The 24654-nt window shown below is 39.1% G+C and overlaps 1 protein-coding gene and 1 non-coding gene across 19 annotated transcripts in view; both read left to right on the top strand.

Moving 5' to 3' along the window:
* Usp6nl (USP6 N-terminal like) overlaps positions 1-21764 on the top strand; it is a 226794-nt gene extending 205030 nt beyond the window's left edge. For all 18 annotated transcript variants that reach the window (XM_074056661.1, XM_074056664.1, XM_074056662.1 and 15 more), the window contains one exon: positions 13920-21764. In XM_074056661.1, coding sequence (XP_073912762.1) covers positions 13920-15334 — 1415 coding nt within the window. In that variant the 3' untranslated portion in view covers positions 15335-21764. The remainder of the gene's footprint in view (positions 1-13919) is intronic.
* Positions 12879-13012, top strand: LOC141417712 (small nucleolar RNA SNORA9). The gene has a single exon (XR_012442356.1). It is a non-coding gene; the product is annotated as a small nucleolar RNA SNORA9 (small nucleolar RNA).
* Positions 21765-24654: the final 2890 nt, after the last annotated feature.

Below are 24654 nucleotides of genomic sequence, written 5' to 3' on the forward strand. Positions count from 1 at the left end.
GATCCAGCTCATCGACAGAAATAAGCACTGGCTGAGAGTGAAAGGCTGGAAGAAGATTTACCAAGCCAATGGCCCCCGTAAACAGGCAGGGGTAGCAATACATATCTCAAGACAAAGTAGACTTCAAACCTACACTGATCAAATGAGAAAAAGAAGGACACTCCATAGTAATAAAAGGGGAAATGCACCAAAAGGAAATAACAATTATCAACCCAACGTCAATGCACTCAGTTTCATCAGTCATACTCTGAAGGGCCTAAAAGCATATATAAACTCCAACACAGTGGTAGTGGGAGACCGTAATACCCCCCTATCACCAACAGATAGGTCATCCAAACAAAAAATCAATAAAGAAATTCTAGAACTAAATCACACTATAGATCAAATGGACCTAGCTGATGTCTACAGAATATTTCATCCAACTTCTGCACAATATACATTCTTCTCAGCAGCTCATGGAACCTTTTCCAAAATTCATCATATCTTAGGGCACAAAGCAAGCCTCAGCAAATATAAGAAAATAGAAATAATCTCATGCATTCTGTCTGACCACAATGCATTAAAACTAGAAACCAACAAAAACAGCAGTAAAAAACACGCAAACAATTGGAAGCTGAACAACACATTACTCAATGATGAATGGGTCACTGATGAAGTGAAAGAGGTAATTAAAAGGTTCCTGGAAGTTAATGAAAATGAAAACACGACCTACCAGGACCTATGGGACACAGTAAAGGCAGTCCTAAGAGGAAAGTTTATAGCAATGAGTGCATACATCAAAGGGACAGAAAGATCTCAAATCAATGACCTAATGATACATCTCAAACTCCTAGAAAAACAAGAACAAGCAAATCCCCAAACAAATAGAAGGAAAGAATTAAGATAAAGGCTGAAATCAATGAAATAGAAACAACAACAACAACAAAAAACATACAAAGAATCAATGAAACAAAAAGCTGGTTCTTTGAAAAAGTAAATAAGATTGACAGACCCCTGGCAAACCTGACTAAAATGAGGAGAGAAAAAACCCAAATCAGTAAAATCAGAAATTCAAAAGGAGAGATAACAACAAACACCACAGAAATCCAGGAAATCATCAGAGGCTACTTTGAGAGCCTATACTCTAATAAATATGAAAATCTCAAAGAAATGGACAGATTTCTAGAAACTTACAACCACCCAAAACTGAACCAAGAGGATATTAATCACCTGAATAGATCTATAACACAAAAAGAAATTGAAGCTGCCATCAAGAGCCTCCCAAAAAAGAAAAGTCCAGGACCTGATGGATTCACTGCTGAATTCTATCAGACATTTAAAGAAGAACTGATACCAACCCTCTTTAAACTGTTCCACAAAATAGAAAGGAAAGGAACACTGCCTCACTCATTTTATGAAGCCAATATTACTCTCATCCCCAAACCAGACAAAGATACCTCCAAAAAGGAGAACTACAAGCCAATTTCCCTAATGAATATCGATGCAAAAATCCTCAGTAAAATAATTGCAAACCGAATCCAACAACACATCAGAAAGATCATTCACCCCAACCAAGTTGGCTTCATCCCAGGGATGCAGGGGTGGTTCAACATACACAAATCTATAAATGTAATACCTTCAACAGAAGCAAAGACAAAAACCACTTGATCATCTCAATAGATGCAGAAAAAGCCTTCGACAAGATCCAACACCACTTCATGATAAAAGCTCTAACAAAACTAGGAATAGAAGGAATGTACCTCAACATTGTAAGGCTATATACGGACGAACCTATAGCCAGCATTATACTTAATGGTGAAAAACTGAAACCATTCCCTCTAAAATCAGGAACGAGACAAGGATGCCCACTATCTCCACTCCTATTCAACATAGTACTGGAATTCCTAGCCAGAGCAATTAAGCAAGAAGAAGAAATAAAAGGAATACAAATAGGTAAAGAAACTGTCAAAATATCTTCTTATTTGCAGACGATACAATCTATACCTTAAAGACCCAAAAAACTCTACTCAAAAACTCTTAGACACCATAAATAGCTACAGTAAGGTGGCAGGATACAAAATCAACCTAGAAAAATCATTAGCTTTTCTATTCACCAACAATGAACAAACTGAGAAGGAATACATGGAAACAATTCCATTTACAATAGCCTCAAAAAAAAAAAACAAATACCTAGGAGTAAATTTAACAAAGGATGTGAATGACCTCTACAAGGAGAAGTACAAACTCCTGAAGAAAGAGATCGAGGAAGACTACAGAAGATGGAAAGACCTCCTGTGCTCATGGATCGGTAGAATCAACATAGTAAAAATGGCTATACTACCCAAAGCAATCTACATGTTTAATGCAATTCCCATCAAAATCCCAATGACTTTCATCACAGAGATTGCAAAATCTACCCTAAAGTTCATTTGGAAACACAAGAGACCATGAATAGCCTAGGCAATACTCAGCAAAAAGAGCAATGCTGGAGGTATCACAATACCTGACTTCAAACTATATTACAAAGCAATAGCAATAAAAACAGCATGGTACTGGCACAAAAACAGACATGAAGACCAGCAGAACAGAATAGAGGACCCAGATATGAATCCACACAACTATACCCACCTCATTTTTGACAAAGGCGCCAAACATACATGATGGAGAAAAAGACAGCCTCTTCAACAAATATTGCTGGGAAAAGTGGTTACCCATCTGCAAGAAACTGAAACTAGATCCATGTCTGTCACCCTGTACTAGTAGCAACTCAAAATGGATCAAGGACCTAAATATCAGACCTGAAACTCTGAAGTTACTACAGGAAGGAGCAGGAAACACTGGAACAAATAGGGATAGGCAAAGACTTCCTCAATATAACTGCAGCAGCCCAGCAACTAAGAGAAAGGATGAAATGGGACTTCATAAAATTAAAAAGCTTCTGCATAAGAAAAGAAATGGTCTCTAAACTAAAAAGACCACCCACAGAATAGGAGAAAATATTTGCCAGCTATACATCAGACAAGGGAATGATAACCAGAATATACAGGGAACTTAAGAAACTAAACTCTCCTAAAATCAATGAACCAATTAAGAAATGGGCAACTGAACTAAACAACTTTTTCAAAAGAAGAAATTCAAATGGCCAAAAACCACATGAAAAAAATGCTCACCATCTCTGGCCATGAAGGAAATGCAAATCAAAACCACACTAAGATTCCACCTCACCCCTGTTAGAATAGCCATCATCAAAAACAACACCAATAACAAGTGTTGGTGAGGATGTGGGAAAAAAGGAACCCTCGTACACTTCTGGTGGGAATGCAGGCTGGTGCACCCACTCTGGAAAAAAATTTGGAGACTTCTTAAAAATCTAAACATAGACCTGCCATATGATCCAGCAATCCCACTCCTGGGGATCTAACCAAAGGAAGCACCTGCACACCCATGTTCATTGCAGCGCTATTCACAATAGCCAAGTTATGGAAACAACCAAGATGCCCCACTACTGGTGAATGGATCAAGAAAATGTGGTACTTGTACACAATGGAATTTTACTCAGCCATGAAGAAGAATGAAATCTTATCATTTGCAGGTAAATGGATGGAACTGGAGAACATTATTCTGAGCGAGGTCAGCCAGGCTCAGAAGACCAAAAATTGTATGTTCTCCCTCATATGCAGACTTTAGATCTAGGGCACAAGCAGCAGTGCGGGTGGACTTGGATCACAAGACAAGTCGAGAGCACGTACAGGAGATATAGGAATAGGTAGAAAACCCAAAACATGAAAGTGTTTGATGTCCCCACTTCAGACAGGTTATCAAGAGCAGGGGATCAGGAACCAATGTAAAGATCAGTTAGAGTCGAATCAACATGGGTCGTAACACATGGGTACGTGAAAGCAATAGTAGGAATCTTTCTGTGTAGCTATCCTTAACTCAGCTAGCAAAAACATTTTGTCTTTCTTATTATGCTTATGTCTTTTCTTCAACAAAATCAGCGATAAGGGCAGAACAGGACCCGCCTGGAACTGGGTGGGTGGGGGGGGGTGAAGGGTGGGGGAGGGGGGCAGGAGGGAGAAATGACCCAAACAATGTATGCACATGGGAATAAATGAACAACAACGACAACAAAAATAAGTAATAAATAAATTATTCATATGTTTAAAAGAAATAGTTTTCATTGCTATTTTGCCATCAGTGCTGTCAGTAGTAGCTTATAAATGAGGAAACCTGGGCTTCAGGGTTAGGTACATGCCCGAAGCCATACAGCTGTTAAGTGATAGGCATTTCAGTTGATCCCAGCTCTGATTTAAAGTGAAGACTGTACATTATACCAAACTGGCTACTACTACCACAGGTCACAGTGTAACAGGAGTATGGGTAGAGGCTGCTCTTTGGCATTAATTTGTCTTTGAAAATGGTTCTCTTCCAAAATGTCCTAACAGTTCTCTGATACCTCACACCTCATCCATGGCTTAGGCATCATCACATCCCGAAGCTTCTCAGCCTATCCACAGTCCTGCAAACCCATAGAATTTGACCTCCTATATTGTGTGCCCAAACAACTCCTGTGCTGCTCCTGTCCTCACACTTCCAGGGACTGACGACTGTGTTAGTGTGTGTCTGTACAGGATAGGGTCAGTCCCTCAAGAGTAGTGACTCCTCTGTGTCACCAGCACTAGTATAATGACTGATACATAGCAGTCTTCCCCCCCCCCAGTGAATATTCTAGTATTTTTTGATTATAAAAATTTCTTTGTATAAGCATAGAACAGTTTTTTGGGGTTATAAACCATTCTATATTATGTTTGCGCACACAAATAAGTCAATTTTATTGTAAATTTTTTTTCCTATTTTCATAGGGTTTAAGTTTTCACTTTTGCATATATAATGTAAACTGATGTTCCACACACTCAACAATTTTATGTGTGTGAATTGAGTACTCTATGTATATTTTAGTATACATAAAGTGCAAGTTTTTAAAATTAAATTATTTTACAAAGGTTTATTTAATTTATCTGGCTTTAAATAATGTACAGTGAGAAGTGTATTAAATTGTCTTCTTTCTTCTTTACTTGTTTTCAAGTTTAATCTTCTAAAAATAAAGTCAAGTGCATATGAGCCTAACTACAATAACTTTTTTAAATTATAGCTGTAATATAGAAAGTGAGCTACATTTCTTAATCACATTGAAGAATATAATAGTGTTTGAGTTTTATATTCTTCTGGTTAATGGTAAATTAAACATAAATAAAACATTTGCTTTTTCAGAAATATATTTGAAATCAGAAATTTTATGAGACTGTTTTAAAACTCAGTTATACTTAATATTTGGTCCAAAATGGGATTGGTAACTATAGAATAATTTCCCCATTAGTGGCTTACCACCATTTCCTACTGTGGGAGCCATATAAGTACGTGTATTCTGTTTTGCAGTTTGAAAGTAGAATGTTGCTCACAGGAGAGAAGTTGCAGCACCTTGTGGGATTATGTTTCTTGTAGGGTGCAAAAAGTTGCTCATGCCTCTGAGGCCCTTCATCTGCAAATCTTGTAGTGGAATGTGGTGTCCACTGGGTGGTGACAGAGGCCTGAGTAAGACCAAAGATGGACTGTCCTGAGGGCACTTAAGATGAACCCTTCCTCTTATCTTACTAGGAAAGTTGGCCTTTTTTGTTTTTATTTTTTTAAGAAAAAAGTTAAGAAAAATTGAAATGTTTTGCTTTTAGTCTAAACTACATCAAGTTTTATTTATTTTGGGGGGAGCAGATAAGAATACTTGCCACTTAAATGACTGAACACTGGTAAAAATACCATTAATGTGATATCTTCATAACACCCCCCCATTAGATCTGATAGGAATGTAGAACTCCCTTACCCCTTAATTAGGTCCATAACTTTTCAATTCCTATGTTTTCAGGAGGAAGAAGGGAAAAATTAAATTTTAGACATGAAGCTAAGTAAAAGCATTAGTGGCGTGAGCAAAAACATTATTATGTCTACTGAAAAGAAGCCCAGGCTGCAAGCACGAGGAGTAAACATTAATGCTGATGGCTGTCTGCTTTGACATCAGTTATGCTTCAGTCTTTTAGTCACCACTACTTAGGGGTGAAAGGAGATAGCTAAACCAAAGACCAAGAACAGCAGTATTCAAGTGTGAGTACATGTGTGTGGGCATTGGAGTAGGTTGAGATAGCAATAAAAAGAGATTGTTCCAAGGTGCTTAATGCTTTATTTGAACCTACTTTTATGGGGGAAAAACAAAATATTTATTAGCATCTGAAATTGTTACTGGTGACAGCATTTTTTCTTCCTATAGGGTCTGCACAGTACTTCTTTGGTTCAGTAAAACTTAAATATCTTCAAAAAGGAATCACCTTTACAAAGAAATCAAGTAGATTTTTTCTTCTTAATTCATATTGCAGAGATCAGGTTGCCCTGGGACAGAGGCCTTGAGTTTGATGCTGCTGTAGGAGTTGCAAGGCCTTTGCACTGTCCAGCTTTTGTGAAACCTGAGCCAGTCCCTACTGAGACAAGACAGTTAAGGCTTGTCCCTAGGAAGGGAGATGCCCTGCTCATAGATTCCCTGTGGCTCCTTCATGTTCTGCCTCACGATTCCTGTTGCCCTCTGCTCTCCTCCTTTCTTTCTGCAACTCTCCATAGTTGCCTACCATGATCTCTCCTACCCCTTAACTCTCTTTGTTCTTCCCTTCACTTCTTTCCACTCTTCCTCATTCCTCTTCCTCCACAGACTGTCTTGCCTAGATGGCCCCTTAGGACCTTCTCTGAGATGTATGCAACATATGTGCATCAATCATTGTGACATTGCTGAGAGAACAAGATGTGACCAAGAGACAAGCTACTTGAATGGTATGAGGGTGTTCTGGAACAATCCGTTTGAGTAGGTGAACTCGAAGAGATCATTGTGATTGTCAGTCATCTTTGAAAAATTATAAAACAAAACAAGTGTTTGAAAGTATGGAGATGAGAAAAAGATAGTTCCACTTTTTAAAATGAATAAAGGTAGATGATGTAAATCTCAGGCCAGAAAATATGTCTGTCTAAGGAAAGAATCAAAACTGGATTAATTGAAAATGGATTTTTAAGCACGTGGAAAACAAAGAAGGTGATCACTAATCATGGCTCCATTAAGAATACTAAACTTGATTAGTTTGATTTTTGTCTTTTGTTAAAATTGCTCATTTAGAGCACATGATAAAAGCGAGAGCACACAAGGGAGGGGTGAGGATAGGTAAGACACCTAAAAAATTAGCTAGCATTTGTTGCCCTTAACGCAGAGAAACTAAAGCAGATACCTTAAATGCAACTGAGGCCAATAGGAAAAGGGGACCAGGAACTAGAGAAAAGGTTAGGTCAAAAAGACCTAACACACACTCACAGGAAATTAATGTGAGTCAATGCCCTGTATAGCTGTCCTTATCTCAACCAGCAAAAACCCTTGTTCCTTCCTATTATTGCTTATACTCTCTCTACAACAAAATTAGAGATAAGGGCAAAATAGTTTCTGCTGGGTATTGGTGGGGGGAGAGGGAGGGGGTGGAGTGGGTGGTAAGGGAGGGGGTGGGGGCAGGGGGGAGAAATGAACCAAGCCTTGTATACACATATGAATAATAAAAGAAAATAAAATACACACATGAGCAAAAAAAAAAAAATTACTCATTTAGTGAACCAGAAAAATGCTATTAGCCTGATGTATTTAGGTAAAAGTAAAGTGTTTGACAAAATCTTTTGATGATTTGGGAAATAAGCTAAAAATACCATATGCAAGGTATACACCCAAACTGCAGCTTAATGTCATCCTACCTATTGAAGACTATTCTGTGCTTTTAAACTTTATGCTTCTTCGTTATATAAGTAATACAGGTTCATAGAAAGATTCTGTGGTAAGAAAGCAAAAATAATAATCATTCCACCTAAGGGCACTTTTTTGTGTGCTAACCACTGCTAGTGCTTGTTCCTTAGTCGTTTTTGTATATGTAGGTAGGTTTTGCATATATATCATTCATAATAAGTGGAATTATACTATGCATAATGTATAGAACTTGCTTTTTAACTGGTTAATGTTAAAAATACATTAGTATGGCAATAGACTGTACAAGTTGATTTTACATTCCATAACTTATTTCATTGTATTTCTTACTTCAATTTTCTTAATTTCAAAAATCCTCTACTTTGGACATACAGTTTTTCTAAAAGAATGCAACTTTGAACATCCTTACAACTACTCTTAGCATATGCCTATTAGAGTGAATTCACAGAGGTGAAATTGCTAGATCAAAAACTTCAATATGAAAAAAAAAAAAAAACTTCAATATGCATTGTCAGATTGGAGAACTTGTTTCTTCAAACCCACAATAGTGAGCTATCGTAAGAGTTTAGGAGTATTTTAATTTATCCTTCTGATAACTTCTGATTTACCTGTTCTCTTTCTTCTGTGAGTTTTCTTTTCACATCCTTTATTTAATTTTCTATATAGAGTAAACTTCATTTTTATGGATTCTTAAAATTTCATTATGTTTTAAGAAGTTAAGGTGCTCCATTTTTTATCCTACTTAGTTCTGTATTTGTCATCAATCATTTGGATGAAGAAATTGATAGTATGGTGTTTAGATTTATGGATGACATTGCATAGGGGGTATAATTGATATTAAGTTCCAGAGAGATCTTAAACTGGGATGATGAGTCAGAATAAGAAAAACTTAGATAAGAATCAATGAGAGGTACTTTGCACTTGTCTAAAAACAACCATATAGTATAGAGTGTTTAGTAACTACCAGTTACTAAACATTTATTGTATCCCAAGACATATGCTAGACTTTTAAAAAAAATAGATTAACTCTAATATTTATAGCAAATCTACATAATAGATATTACCATCTTCATTTATAAATGGGAAATCTGATTCTGAGAAAGATTACATTAACTTGTCCAAATCAGAGTGACAGAACCAGGATTCAAATTTAGGTTGTTTTTCCTTGTTAACCATGCTGTTTGCACTGTGCCTTGGAAGATAGCTTAACGACATTTGGGAAAAAAAAGATCTATGGAAAAAGTCAGCAGGACAGTGTGAACAATTAATTCATTTAACACTACTAAGTTCCAGGTAAGTTGTCACCTATTTTACTTTGTTCAGTTAGTTCAGACCCAGACTATTACTTATATTTGTGGTTACTACACTTTTAAAGGATACCATTTTGGGCTGGAGAGGTTAGTCAGAGGTAGAGCACTTGCCTAGCATGTGCAAGGCAAACCAGGGTTTGATCCCAAATGCCATACAAAAACTGTGTGGGAGTTCCGTTTCATCTTTGTCATTGTCAATAGTAGCTGGAACTGAGTGTTTATGGAAAACACCTTGGAAGCCAGCCTCAAATATACCATTCCCCGCACTAAGTTGGTAATCATAAGACAAAACTACAAACAGGAATCTGCAAAGTGTTGGAACTCTAGATGCCCCTGTAGAGTCACTACTGCTTAGCTCTACCTTCCACGTTTGCTTTGTTTACTTTGTTTATTGTCTTTTTGATATACTTACATAAAATAAAAGGTAGCTACTATAATTGGTTTCCTTACATTGTTGACCTTCAAAATGTGCTAAGGCCAATAATAAAAATATATGACTTTTTGCTAACAAAAAAGGCACTCCGTAAATTTTGTTTTTATTAAAAATAAATCAACTTTGAGGCTTAGGATACAGAACTACAGTGTTTTAATTTCAAGTGCATTGAGTTTTCATGATTTGCGAATTGCTACAGACTGAAGCATTGAAAGCGGACTGAGTATCTGCAGACGGGAGGCATCTGCAGTGTCCAGCTGTAGCATGATATTCCAGGGAGCGCATGGGCCAGGCACAGCAGCATTGCAGTTTGAGAGCTGCTCCGCTTTTGCTTTTGCTTACTCTTATGGAGGGTTTTTTAAACATTTAACTTGATGTCATATGAACTAAAAAATTGGTAGCTCTCTCTGCAGGCTGCTAAAAGTCAGCAGAGAATGGAACAGTAAAAGGGCTCAGCATGAAGATCTGTGCAGCACATCTCCCAGGCTCCAGTTAGCAGCCCCCTGGTGCCACAGTTTTCCTTTGCTTTTAAATGGTTATGTTTTCATCAGGGTCCTGCTGTCCTGAAAAGGATGTGCTGGCAATTGGTTGATATATATCTCATGGAATATTAACCAGACATTGAATTAGCCAATCCGATTAATGTCCTGCCTTGCAGTATTGTCAGCATAGGGACTAAAGGAAACTTCAAAAGTTCTGCTTTTCTATTACATAGGTCTTTATATCTTCTTGATAATTTGTATTTGTTTGTGTTATTTGCCTACAGGGAAGAAGGAACTCATATATTTATCCAGACTAAATGGATAAATTATAGGGCTGATAAAAAATAACTTTTGTGAGATATTAGACGGATTTTAATTTATTGCTTGTTTTTAACCTGATGAGCTGAGTAATGACACCTTGCATGCTCTTGACTTGGGCTGCATTTAAGTCCGCTTTCTTGATTCCATGCATTTCACACGTTGACTGGTCAGAGGCTAAGCTGGTAGTCCTTCAGGTCGCTGCACATACAGCACTCTAAAGCAAAGAAAACTTTTCTCAGTGATAAGCATTTTAAACCTTGGATTATCATTTGAAATACTTTTTTCACATGTCATTAAAAAAAACCCTGAATATTAAAAGATACAAGAACAACATTGATTATGCCTACTATTGCTGAGTAGGTTTTGCTTGTTGCTGTCTTTAAGTTGGGAGTCATCCTTCACTCTGCTGATTGATATCTAACCACTGAGCAAGCCTCTGGACTCTTATCTTAAAAACATGTTGAAGAAGCAACCTCTTCTCACATTCTTCCACTCCAGTAGAGTGGAAGGTAAGGAGTGAGGGCTCTGGTATCAGGGTTGGGTTTGAATTCTGGATCTGCTGCTTACTAGTTATGAGTCCTTGGGGAAGTTACTCTCTGTCTCAGTTTTCTCATATATAAGATGAAAACAAGAAAGTAATGGCTTACATTATATGCCTGTTGTTAACATTGTATGTACAGCTTTTGAGCAGGGGCTGATAATATGGACAAAGTTAGTGACATGTAACAGTCATTGTCACTGTCATCCATTATTACCACAAGCTGTAAAATGACCATTTTAGGAGACACATCTATGTCAGTTTTTTGTGACAAAAACATGAGGAAAAAAATTAAAAGGAAGATGTATTTATTTTGGCTCAGAGTTTTAGGGATTTCAGTCAATGGTCACTTGGCTCTGTTGCTTCTGAGCCCGTGAGTGGTGAGGCAGCGCTTCATGGTGGGGAGAATGGATGAGGCAAAGTGGTTCACCTCATGGCACACAGCAGGCAGAGAGAAAGACGAGCCAGGGCAAGATGCAGCCCCAAGGACACATTCCCGCTTCCTCCAACTAGGCCCCACCAAGTCTCTCGCGCCTTCCAAAATAGTGCCACAAGCTGGGGACCACGCATGAGCAAAAGTAGATCGTGTAACTGTCTGAAAAGCCTCTAACATTTTCCAGTTAACTTGAAGCAGAATCCCAAGTCCTCACCATTGTCAGCTGTGGTCAGGGCCCTGTGTGATACGACTCTAGTAGGCCTCTGGCCTCCTTCCAGGGTTTCTCTGCTTTTCTTCCTCTTAGGCTTTGTTCAGAGGCCTAACTCTTGTTTGTACTCTTCCCTGCTCTGCCCCACACCCCCCTCCCCGGTCCTTTAATTTTCCCACTTTAGTTTTCTTCCAGCACTCAGCACAGCTAGAAATACAAGCTCTAAAAGAACAGGTACTTCACCTGTCTTGTTCCATGCTTGTATCACCAGCACCTACACAGTGTCTATACCTAGTACTTGCTTTACATGTTTGTGGAATGGATACATGAATGAAACTCACTGCGGAGTCTCTTCTGATCCTTTATGCTTTCAAATGTATTAAACAGAGAGCTTGCATAACTATTGTCAATGTAAAGTCAAATCTAGTTAATACCATAAAGTCTTTCTATGGGGTTTTATAAAAATTACCCAGTAAAAGACAACAGTGAACTGCAACAGGATCATTTGGCTTCTCTGAGACTCTGCTGTCCAGTTCCTAAAACACTGGCAGGACCATATGTCCCTGGACCCCTGGGGCCCAGAGGAGTTTCCCAGTTGATGAAAGAGGAAAGAGAGTTTTGACTAGGAGGAGTCTGGCTCCCCCTACTTGCACTAGTGCAGTTTTGTTTCTGTTTTCTCTATATATTGGGGATGAAATTTGATTTGAAAAAAAAACAGTCTACTTTGTGAAAGCTTTAAAAACCATGGAATTAGTAGAACACAAAAGTTATTTTTAGTGCAGTTCTGATTCAGATAGCTTCATTTTTTTAAAATAATATTGTTTCTTCATCATTCTGTACTCCCTCTCCCACAGAAATCACCATTGAATAGTGTTTAAGTATCCTAAAGAAATATGTGCAATTATGTACCAATTAAAATTATTGATTAGAAAGAATACACTGTGAATTTCCTAAGAGATAATAAGGCATGTAGATAAATAACGAGACTGTCATCACCAAGACTGATTTTCATGAAACCAGAGTCCTGTCTATATGCTTACCATAAACTGCCCATTGCTTACCATGGTGCCTGATACAGAGCTTATTCAGTAAATATTTCATAGTTAAATTGATGAGTGGATATTTGAAGAGAACAAAAATTTACCCTTAAGGACAATACATTATTTTGTAATAACAGGTGAAAACATTGGAATGTTTGCATATGAATCTGTCCTTTTTCATTATGATGTTTTTTAAATACCATATTGTAATAGACCATTTAAAAACACTGTTTACTAAGTGGCCAATTTATTGCACCTACCTTTAATTCGTCATGATTCTGTGTTATTTAAAATGTAAACCATTTGCAAGCCTTCCAGCATGCTTGAGTTTAGGTGACTCAGTGCATTCCTTCACTGCTTGTGAGAGTATTCTGAAATGGTTTGAGCCTATGCTCTCTGCCTTCTTCAGAGCATGGTCATAGACATTTCAAACAGTTGGAAAAAATATATAAAATATAAAACTGAAGTATTCAACATGATTTTCTTTCTTTTAAAAACCCTTTTTTGTCTGATTTTGCATTTAAAGTAGGATCTTTGTAGAATGTTGGCTTTCAGATAAAGAGTCCTTTTTTGTTTTTATCAGGAAATTATACTGTGGGAGGTACTCAAGGTAATAATAATTTGGGGGCAACTTTGAGACCACTGTAGGTCATTAACTTTCCAATTTGGCAGACCTGCTTGAAGTTGATAGAAAAAGTTACTGAGATTGCAAAACCATTTTAGTTGAGATAGTTTAAAGTGAAAGCAATGTAATATTAAGAAACTATAAACTACTAACCTGCAGAGTTGTGCTAGGAATGAGAATGACAGCTTCTCACCCTGCACATTGCCTAATAAGATTTTGAGGTTTGGTACATTTTAGTATCATCACTCTAAAAATTACTCCTATCAGCCACTAACATGCTGTAGTATGACAGTGTGTATATACCATGGCAAACCCCATTTAAGAATAAATACACACTTTTAAAAAATGAAGGATAGGAAGGTAAAATAGGTCCTGTCCAAGGATAGATACCAGTGAGAGGGGAGAGGGTGAAGGGGGATAAATATGGTCATATACTGAAAATAGAGTAATGAAACCTGTTGAAATTGTCCTAAGAAGCGGGGGGAGAACAGTGGAGGGAATGAACCTAATTAAGATACATTGTAAGCATATATGTAAGTGTCACAATGAAATCCCCCTGTACAACTAATGCATGCTTAATAAAAATGTAAAAAAAAGATAGGCAGGGATATTGTGAGAACTGAAAAAAAAAAGTGTGTATATGTATGAATATCAGTGCACAATTTGGATATTATTTACTCATGTATTTGTTTTACTTATGAATTCATCTTTCCCTTTAGGTAAAGAGGATGAATATCCAAAGAAACCTTTGGGGCAGCTTCCACCTGAATTTCATTCTGGAGGTACTAATCACCTGAGCAATGGACAAAGAAGTGTTGGCAGACCCAGTCCCCATCTAAGCAGCAGAAGAGAAAGTGGGTCCTCACCTCACAAAAAACATGAGCATTCCCCTCACCATCACAGTAGAGCTGGTACACCAGAAAGAGTTCAGCAGCTAAGGCGGAAATCGGTGGATGAGGATAGTAAAAACCCGAAAGATGAAGCAAAGTTTCAAAGAAAACCTTCATCAGGTCCACAAGACAATTCCAGACACTATAATCATGCAGCTGCTAACCAAAATAGCAATGCTACTTCAAATATCAGGAAGGAATTTATGCCCAAGTGGAATAAACCATCAGATATTTCAGCTCTTGAAAGAACTGCCAAGTATGCCATTGAAGGCAGGAGTAGATCACTGCACCCCACCCTAACAGTCACCGTCCCAAGTTCTGCTGATACCCGAGTCTCAAATGTAAGGCAAAAGATGAAGGTTTTGGATGCTGGTGATGGGAAGCGGGGCTCCAATGCATCACAGTATGATAACGTGCCTGGGAGTGAAAATGAAAATGGAGGTTCCGTTGAAGATGCCTCTGCTTTCTCCCAAAGTCCACGGAACGTCGTTCACTCTAACAGTCCAAGAAAGCATGCTGAGCCAAGTTCTAGTTCATCAAAAATGTCCAACAAGTTTACTTTTAAAGTGCAGCTTCCAAGCTATATAAGATACCCATCCCAGTTAGAAGGGGAAGACCGAGGGACTGTGCATCCACCCTCTTACAGCAATCCCCCTGTTTACCATGGAAATTCTCCAAAACACGTTCCCACTGCTAACAGCAGCTCTGGATCCCCTCAGATCAGCCCTGGGGCTCAAATGAATCTTTCCAGGAGACCTTATGGTTCTACTCTTTCAGTTGATACTTCCCCAGAAAAATCTTTCAGCCGCCCAACTCCTATTGTTCTGCCCTCTAGTCGAATAGAAGTCCTTCCTGTTGACATTGGTGCTGGGGGGTATGCAGGCCATTCAGGATCACCAAAGAATGGAAATTTCATCATTCCTCCAGTGGATTATTTGCCAGAGAACAGAAAGTGGTCAGAAGCTAGTTATACATACAGACCTGAGATACATGGACCATCATGGACTCGAGATGCTAGTCGTAGCCATTTAAGCAATTTACCAAAATATGCACCCTTTCAACATGTGCCCTTTCAAGACCATAATCTCCCAGCAGTTTCAGTAGATAGTCCTGTGCGGTATAAAATGTCACCAGCTGTAGAAGATGCCAGTCCAGCTGGGTATCAGTATGCAGGGCCCTCGCCTCCAGCATATCACTACAGAAACCGAGAAGGGCTTTCTGTTCAAGAATCAGTATTGCTGTGAGAGTTTTTCTCTTCTCTCTGAAGACAAGAGAATAGAAACCATACAAAACCTACATTGCTATGTTTATACTTGCCAAAGCAGTATTTTATACTATTGTAAACAACTTGCACAATTCTAATGTATGCTAGTAATAAGAATGTATGTAGATGCTGCTTAAGATGAGCATTTTGAATTGCATCATCACTGAACCTGTTAAAAGAATTTAACCCGGAAACATAGCAATAGCATTTAGGGATGCACGAACAATTATGATTCTTTACTCAGTTTCATTCATATCTTTCTCCAAACCTGAACATTTTTATCTGTTGGCCCATTCTACTTTGACTGATGTTACGGAGCACTGAAAAACTGTAGAGGAGATATTTTTAAGGCTATATGTAGTTTGTCTTTCATAAACACTATAGCATCTGTGCATACACATTTGAATGCAGAACTGAAGAAATGGTTTTTAAAACTACTTTTAATGTAGAACCACAGAATAATGTTAATCTTTTTTTCCTTAACTTATCTTTCAGTTCAGTTTTCTGCCCGTATTTTTAACCCAGGCCCTAAACTGCCTAAAGCATTTGCCCTGACTTTATTAATACAGCATCTCAGCAAATGCTCACCATTCTCTTTCAGTTGCTGCCATTTTATTTCCATGTGAAGACTGAAGGCATTGGAGAGGAAGGCTAACTAATTAATGGTGCTTAAAAATCAGGGCAGTTAATGTAAGTTTATGGCCGGAGGTGCAGCCCTGCTTATATCCTTTTTCACCAGATCAGTCTTAGTGCTTTTGTCACCTTGACTCTGGTTTGGCTCTTGCACAACTCAGAGTGCAGTATTTCTCACCAGATGCAAAGGAGATGCTATTGCACAGCTCTCCAGAGAGCCTATTCATCATGCAGCGCTCAGAGTGGCAGCAGAAGGAATGCCTTTGAAGCTCCTTTGAAAGCAGGGTTAAGATATGGTTACTTCTCACTCTGCCTCTTAAATTCTTACAGGGCCTTAGGAAGAGCTGGCCCCAAGGTGTCTGTTTGCAGGGTCTTTTTCCTTCCTGGCACTCTTTCTTGAAGAATATTATCCATGTTAAAATTATAGAAAAAACCCATAATTATTAATAGGCATCTAGGATTTTGATCTTTTAAAAAAAATACAGTGTGATTGTTTTACTTCTGAATTTTTTTTCCCTTTTCAGTGAAAAAATTCAGGTTAATGGTTAAAAAACAAATCAGTGATGTCTTTAAAAATATTCTATTACACTACAGTTGCCAAAACACTGACAAAGTTTTGGGTACTCTAAGAAAAGATGACTTTGTGTTTAATTGGAGTTCTTGTTTTCAGCGTTACCTAACAGAAGGTAGAAAGTCTAATGTTGATGGCTCTTCCTGTTGCAAGTTGGGGCTTTAAACTTTTGAGGTACAAAAATATGTCCTAAAAATGAAAGTAACATTTGTTTAGCTAGTGAATGTGACAATATCTTAATGTGTACAATGAGTCGATGTAATTTTAATCAACTTGGTGATGATGTTATTAAATGACAAAACAAATGCAGTGTATTAAAACTAAACACTACACTGAAACTGAAACAAAATCCTGGTGATGTAACTGGGCTCGATTTAGATCATGTGGAAGCTGAGAAATAAATGTGTATAAAAATGTAGATGAGGATATTAATTCCAATTTTTAAACTATGATTCTGTGACTTGTAATTGACCAAGCTGTACAATTTAGTTTGTGATAGCAGCACCTGAGCTGTTCCAAAAAATATATATCAACAGTGGTAAATATTGTAGATTTTTATATATATATGCTATATATATATATATATGCTATATATACACACACACACACACACACACACACACACACACACTATTTTCTTATGTCATCTATGACATTTTTATCTGTATGCTTTTTTTGATGTGACTGGTTTTAACATGCTAAAAGTAACAAGAATATGTTGTTTTGTGTCTTCTATGTGCATTTTTTCAAATGGCAAAAGTGCCACATCCCTGATGCTTCTAAGGCTAATTCTCTTCTGATTGGGAAGATGTGGCCCAGTGCTCACCCCAGGGGTTATGCAATTCTGTGTTGTAGGTTTTATTAATTTCCAGTAAGACTGTATTTAGAATTACATCACCTTTCCTTTATTTTGTGACATTATTAATGATAATGAGATATTATTTCTAGTCTTCCCCATTATAAAATGTTCTCTATGTTAGTGTTTTAAGTAGGAAATTTTACTTTGAAATTATTTTGCCACCATGCAATTTTACTCCTTCAAATTTATTTTTTAATAAAAGGTAAATCAAAATTATAATACTGGCAGAGTGGGTCACATATATCTGTGAAGAAGATTTTGTAATGATTTTCAAGGTGTGGAGACCGGTTTACTCTGTAACCGCATGTACTCCATGTATTTGCCATAGTAAGTCTTTTCTTCGTGACACTTTTGCCCATTTATTTAGTGCTTAGTTTAAAACGTTAGAGAAATTAGATCCAGGCTCTCAAAGGGTTTTAAAACTTTACCCTTTCATGTGTTTTTTTTGTTTTTTTTTAAATAGAATTTTTTAAATGGACAGCTTCTTAACTATGAGAGGTATATATAAGTTCAGATATCAAAATATCAATGATAGAATGAGATCAAAAGAGATTCAGTCAATAGGACCATTTTGGAGAAGAAAGATGTTACAGTACAAAACTGTTAACTTTTTCCATGTTAAGAATACTTTAATACTGAATGTTGTCATGCAGACTATAATTTTAAAGTAGACTCTCATACTCACTTTACATTTCTTGGTTCCCATCCTACTACAAGCACAGAAACTGTGCCTATTCAGTACTCTACTAAGGTCTCTTCATTTTCAGGATTAGGGAACAACATACCCTGTCTAATAGGGTTTTACTCACAGAGGACTTATAGCTTCCTCTTCTGGAAATAAGGTGATTATTCTGTTATCTTTTGGATTCACACCTTTATTTTGGTATGATTTCAGTATTGATGGTGTGTATGCAACCTTAGTCTTACTAAGATTATGGTCTAGGGATTTTCTTTTTGTTGTTGTGGCTCTAAATTTTCCCTTGGTGGATTTTAAATGTCTATATTCAATATGAATACTGATGCTTATTGACCAAATAGAAGGGGTCAAGCTTTACTTATAAGATGACCCAAGGTATTGAGAATAGGAGAAAGGAATCCATTTAACATTTACTTACACATTTTATTTTCAAAAGAAATTTTAATTACCCATAAATCTAAGCAAAACTGCCACCATCTTTTAGATGTGAAGACCACGAAAACTAATTTTAGATTTCTTAAGAGTAGATCTTGCTATTGTTTAGAATTGTTTGGTTAACTTAAATTTTTTTTTCCATTTTAAGTCAGAATATCTTTGGTAGAACAAGTCATCAGATAATTGTATTTCCCCCATAACTTAAAGTTTAATCGTTAAATTAGTCAATTAAGCTCTTTTAAAAAGTTGTCTTTTTAAAGTTGTCTTATATTTTCACTATACGATAGCTCAGAAGTTCTTAACAGATCAGAAGTTTCAGAGCTCAGATACTTGTGTGTCAGGAAAGTCATGAAAATTTCCACTGCAAAGATGAACATGACTGGCCCTCACTGTACATTTTGATGACATGCTTCCAGTCATAAACACTGGACGGCTTCAAACGGAAAGTGGTGTGACCCTGTAACTTTCATTTCCTCACATTAGTCCTTCAAAACAGGTGGAGCCTTACTTAGTATGATTTCATTTCCTAGACAACCTCTGCCTCTCATTTTCCTTATGTGACATGCTTTAAAAAAAAAATCCTCACTATTTGACAACCTTAGAACTGAGGACATGCTGAAGAGCGTGCTCCTTCTTTGACCAGTCAGCACTTCCCGGCATCTACAAGCACGGGGACCGCATGCGGCCCACACCTCAGGATGCTGTGGGCCTTGTGATCTGAGGTGGGGCAGCACAGAGAGGCCTAGAATGAATCCAGCTCGAGAGCTCAGGAAGCCTAGAGAGGGAGTTGCCTCAGTTTACTAGACTAACAAGAGGCCGGGAGGAAGGGCCATCTCTGCAGAGGGGACGGAGGAGAAGAGCAACTTCCATGCTTTAGTCTTCGTGGGAAGACTCTCCTGTGATGGTCTTTGTGCTGAGCGTGCAAAGGAGGGAGAAATTCCACAGAGACCACAACATGGAGGGCCTCAGAGGCAACTCACTGTGAGGCATGTACAGATGGGAAAGTGAAGGCACAAGCTTAAGAAACTTGTTCCTAGTGACACAGCAGCTAAGTAGAGCCAGGACCTCAATCCTCAACCTGATTTCCTGCCCTGGACCAATTTAAGGAGCTGTAATTTACCTATCATAAAATTGGTGCATCTCAGGTTTATAATTAGAAAACTTTTATTAATTATACAGTTAACCACAACTAATCTTAGAACATTTCCATCACCTCAGAAGGTCTCACGTCCCATTGCTGCACCACTGATCCACTTTGTCCTGATTTGCTCTTTCTGGACTTTAATATAGATGGAATCAGGCAATGTGTGTCTTTTGTATCTGGCTTATTTTACTTTGCAGTGTTATGAGGTTTATCCATGTTGTAGCATGTATCCATGATTGCTATCATTTCTGTTTCTGAATAGTATTCCGTTGTATGGCCGTGTCACATTTTGTTCAGTCATCGGTTGTAGATGTGTATATTGTTTGCACATGCTGTTGTGACGTGTGTGCAAGTCTTTATGTGGACATACGTTTAACTTTTTAAGAAACCTCCAGACTATGTTCTGAAGCAGCTGTACCATCTTGTGCTTCTGCTGGCAGTGGTAGAGGGTTCTGGTTTCTCCACATCCTCACCAACACATATGATTATCTGACTTTTTTATTTTACCCATCCTAGTAGATGTGAAGTGTATCTCATTGTGGCTTTGATCTTCCTTTCCCTTATGGCTATGTTTAATATCTTTTCGTGTGCTTGTGGGCCAATTGTCTATCTTCAGAAATACGGCAGATCTTTATCTTTTAAGTTTTTTTCTCATGTTTTAATCGAGTTGTTTACTTATTGTTGAAATAGAGCGCTTCATATATTCTGGATACACGTCTGACTACAGACAGATGTTTTCTCCCAGCCCACCACTTGTCTTTGATTTCTTAAGATGTCTTTTGAAGTGCACATTTTTAATTTTAATGAAGTCCAGTTTACTAGTTTTTCTTACATGGATTGTGCTTTGGGTACTGTATTTCTCTGCTTAACTTGGGGTCACAAAGATTTTTCTCCTATGTTTTATTCTTGAAATGTTACAGTTTTAGCTCTTAAAATTTAGGCCTATGAGCCCATTTCTAATTATTTTTTATATGGTGTAAGGATATCAGTTCTGATGGTTGGCCAATACTTTCATTACCATGTGTTTAAAAAACTATTTTCCCCCATTGTACTTTTGTCAAAAGTCAATTGAATGAGACTTAATCCCCACCAAGGCAAACAAACACCCAGTCATTTGAACAAATGTTTAATAAGTTTTAAGATCAGGAAATGTATGTTCTCCAACTTCATTCATTTTTGTATGTGCATAGATGGGTACCTTTCATACTGGGCTGTTCTGGGTCCTTTGCATTTCTATATGAATGTTAAGGTCTGCTCTTTGGTTTCTGCAAAAACAAGCCTGCTGGGATTTTGATAGGGATTATTTTGCATCTGTAGATCAGTTCAGGAAGATTATCATCTTGACACTGAGTCTTTCGATCTATAGATTGTCTCTCCATTTATTTTGAAATCTTTCATTTCCTTCAGCAATGTTTTGTAGTAAGTTTCAGACTGTGTCTTGCATTTCTTTGGCTAAAACTTTTCCTATTTTAATCTCTTGTGGATGGAACTGTTTTCTTCAAAGCCTGTGCTCTGAAACATCACACTCTTCTGTCGAAGGAGAAGGGTAGTTCCCGGGCATACGGAGTTTCCATGGGGCTGAGAGTCAGGTGAGGAGCCCAGAGGTAACGGTGGGAAACATGGAAAGCACACCTGGTACCAATTGAGGAGCCAGGCTGAAGGAGCAGGCTCTCCAAGAAGGAGCAGTTGATCGGCCGGCCGTATGAAATGCAGCAGCAAAGCACAACGATGTGGGGCTGAGAAGTCTCTTTGAATTTGACAGTTAGCTCTTTGCTGTCATGCTGCCCTCCCTACAACCACCATCAGAGTGCAGTGGTCACTGGCACAAGTAGGAGGTGACAGAGGCTCTGGAAAGATTTGGATGAGTCCAGATGGACAGTTACTGGCAAGTGGTTGGAGTGAAGCATGGGCAGGGAGGAGGGTGTTTGAGATGGAGACAGTGCTGACTGAGAGCAGTTTGGCTTCACAGTTGTCAACTACCTCTACAAGTCATCCCTTGGCTTTATTCCAGTCTGTTACTTTGTGTACTCACAAGTATTAAAACACCAATTATTAAACTTCCTATAACTCTTGAGTTGGCTTTATTTGGAGGAAAAGCACAGTATGACTGAAGCAGGCAGCTGGAGAACCACGACCTGCTTGTGAGCGCCATGGAACAGTTAAATGGTGCACGCAGGGGAGACATGGCTTAGGAACAGCGGGGTGCTGGGGTGGAGAGGTGGGCTCCTCTACAAGCTCCTTATGGACTAGCAATGGGCCGATGGGCCGTGCTGCCAGGAGTTAATCAGCTCTGCCACAGTCATGGTGTGAGTTTGGGCAGGTTTTACTGAGCCCCTCTGGGACTTGGGTTCTTTTTTACCTTTTTCTTTTTGGCAGTAATGGGGCTTGAACTCAGGGTCTTGTACTTGGGTTAACGGCAAACTGTTTCCAGAAGACCTTGGTTTTTCCGTTCTGGCATGGAGGAATCCAAGCAGAATGCATGGGTGTAAATGGGGTGCATTAAATGTTAGGGAAATACTAAGGGAGCATGGTGAGGTGCAGGTGGCGTCTGCCGGCAGAGGGGGCGTGCTTTTCTTTTTCAGGTGCTTTTAAAACCTACGCCAACCCACGGGGAAGTGCAGACCCAGGAGATTCCCATGCAATAATAAATAGAGTTGGGGAGGGGCATGGGCAGTCTGCAGCCAGGTGTGGGTGGTCTGGAGAAAAGGTTAGAAAAGAATTAACCTAGAAGGTAACACCCACGCACAGGAAATCAATGTGAGTCAATGCCCTGTATAGCTATCCTTATCTCAACCAGCAAAACCCGTTGTTCCTTCCTATTATTGCTTATACTCTCTCTACAACAAAATTAGAGACAAAGGCAAAATAGTTTCTGCTCGGGTAGCGAGGGGGGTGGGGGCAGTGGGGAGAAAGGACCCAAGCATTGTATGCACATATGAATAATAAAACAATAAAAGTTAAAAAATAAAGTTGAAAAAAAACTATGCCAACCCACGGGGAAGTACAGACCCAGGAGATTCCCATCCAATAATAAATAGAGTTGGGGAGGGGCATGGGCAGTCTGCAGCCAGGTGTGGGTGGTCTGGGCCATCTCTGAGCAAACTACATGAGCCCCAAATTTTTCCTACTTGTAGTCTGCCTCACTTGCTAGGCAGGTACTGTGCCACTTGAGCCACACCTTCAGTCCTTTTAGTTATTTTTCCAATGGTGTCTCACACTTTTTGGTCCAGGCTGACCTTGGACCTCAATCTTCCTACCTACTTCTGTGTTGCTGGGGCCACAGGTGCATACCACCGTGCCCAGCTTGTTGGTTGAGATGGGGTCTCTAATTTTTTGCCTGGGCTGGCCTCAAACTCTGATCTTCCTGATCTCTGCCTCCAAGTGGCTGCTAATACAGGCACCACCACACTCAGCCCTTAAGACTTAGTTTTCTGATGTGCACACTCTGGGGTGGGGAATAGGAGTTTGAACGTAGTTCAGCGCCTTCTTCCAAGATAGAGAGGATGGTGCCCCATCCTAGGCTGTGCTGTTTGTCTCCCCTGCGTGCTGTGGACATTGGGCATCAGGTGCTAGGAAAGCAGTGGTGGACAGAGACCAGGACCCAGCGGTCTCCATTCTCACGGAGCAGGCAGGGAAGGCAGGCGTTCATCGTGTGGTTACCCGCTACTGTGGCAAAGCCAAGAAGAAGGGGCACACGGTGCCTCGAGTGCCTTTAGTCATCTCAAGCCTGAAGATGATTCTCGAGAGAAAACGTGGTGTGGCTTGCAGTGGATGGGCAGCGGGTGTGTGTGGGGTGGGTAGCACTGGGCCAGGGAAACTCACATAGCCATGAGAGATGAGGTAGCTGTCATGGTATAGCCTGGGGGGCCAAGAAAGTGACAAAGCAAATGATGCAAACGTCAAGTTACCGACAATGTCTGCACCACAGATAACACCATTAGCAGAGTTACCTTGGAAACAATGATGACTGTGGCCCTACGCATTTGTTGGCTTGGTGGAGTGGATGGGAGGCTGTCACATATGTATGGCTGTATGAGTTCACCACTCAGTTTGTGTGTGGCCTTGGGATAGCTCAGTCCCTTTCTGGGTCTCCCTTTCTTCAGCTATCAAATGTGGTTGTGAGAGTTAGAAGGGACAATGTTGAGTATGGAGGACAGTGAACTTCAGCCACAGAGGCTTCCCAAACTAAAGCTGTCCTGGCCCACGCCAGACCAATGAAATCAGAATCTCTCAGAGTAAGGCACAGGAATTAGGTTTGTTTTTTAAGTTAAGCACTGATACAGCCCAACATTTCATGATTCAGTAATCTAATACTCAGAACCTCAACTGTTCCTCGTAATGCAGTTGTGTACGAATATACTGCCGGAAATTAGAGCCTTGGGTCTTAAACCTTTGAGAAACCACGAATGGCCTGCCTCCGTTAACAAGCAGTGTTTGGGCCCACAGAGAAAGAAAAGAGATGTCTTTCTCTCCATGTTTTTATTTCTTTATTCTTCTAGCTCCATTGTCTTTCTTTTACAATCAGGAAACCACCTTAAAATCCTATTAGGGGATTTTCACTTAGAGGTTTTCAGTGGTTAATGGAAGGAACACAGCTGGAAAACAAATGTTGAGACGAATCAGCTTTTCTGCAAGTCTTGCTGGACTCAGCCCCATAATAAAACAGGGAGGCCAGGCTGCACCCCAATTTGTGCTGGTAGGGCCTGGAACATGGGGGCTCAGCGAGGGTTAAATGAGGAGCACCACTGCTCACATAAGGAAGGGGCTAAATGTCACCCACGTTTAAATTGCTTCTTCCCCTTTAGACTTGTGAAATATCTCCAAACGAGAAAATAGGTCCAGAGTACCAACCGAAAATGTACAGATGAAGAAGCACGACGTCATTAAATGGGGATTCATTAGAGAAGTTGAAACTGAAGTGATGATTGGCAAAGATGATTGGCACAAGGATGTTGGTCATG

Source organism: Castor canadensis, chromosome 15 (assembly GCF_047511655.1).
Source record: "Castor canadensis chromosome 15, mCasCan1.hap1v2, whole genome shotgun sequence".
NCBI lineage: Eukaryota > Metazoa > Chordata > Mammalia > Rodentia > Castoridae > Castor > Castor canadensis.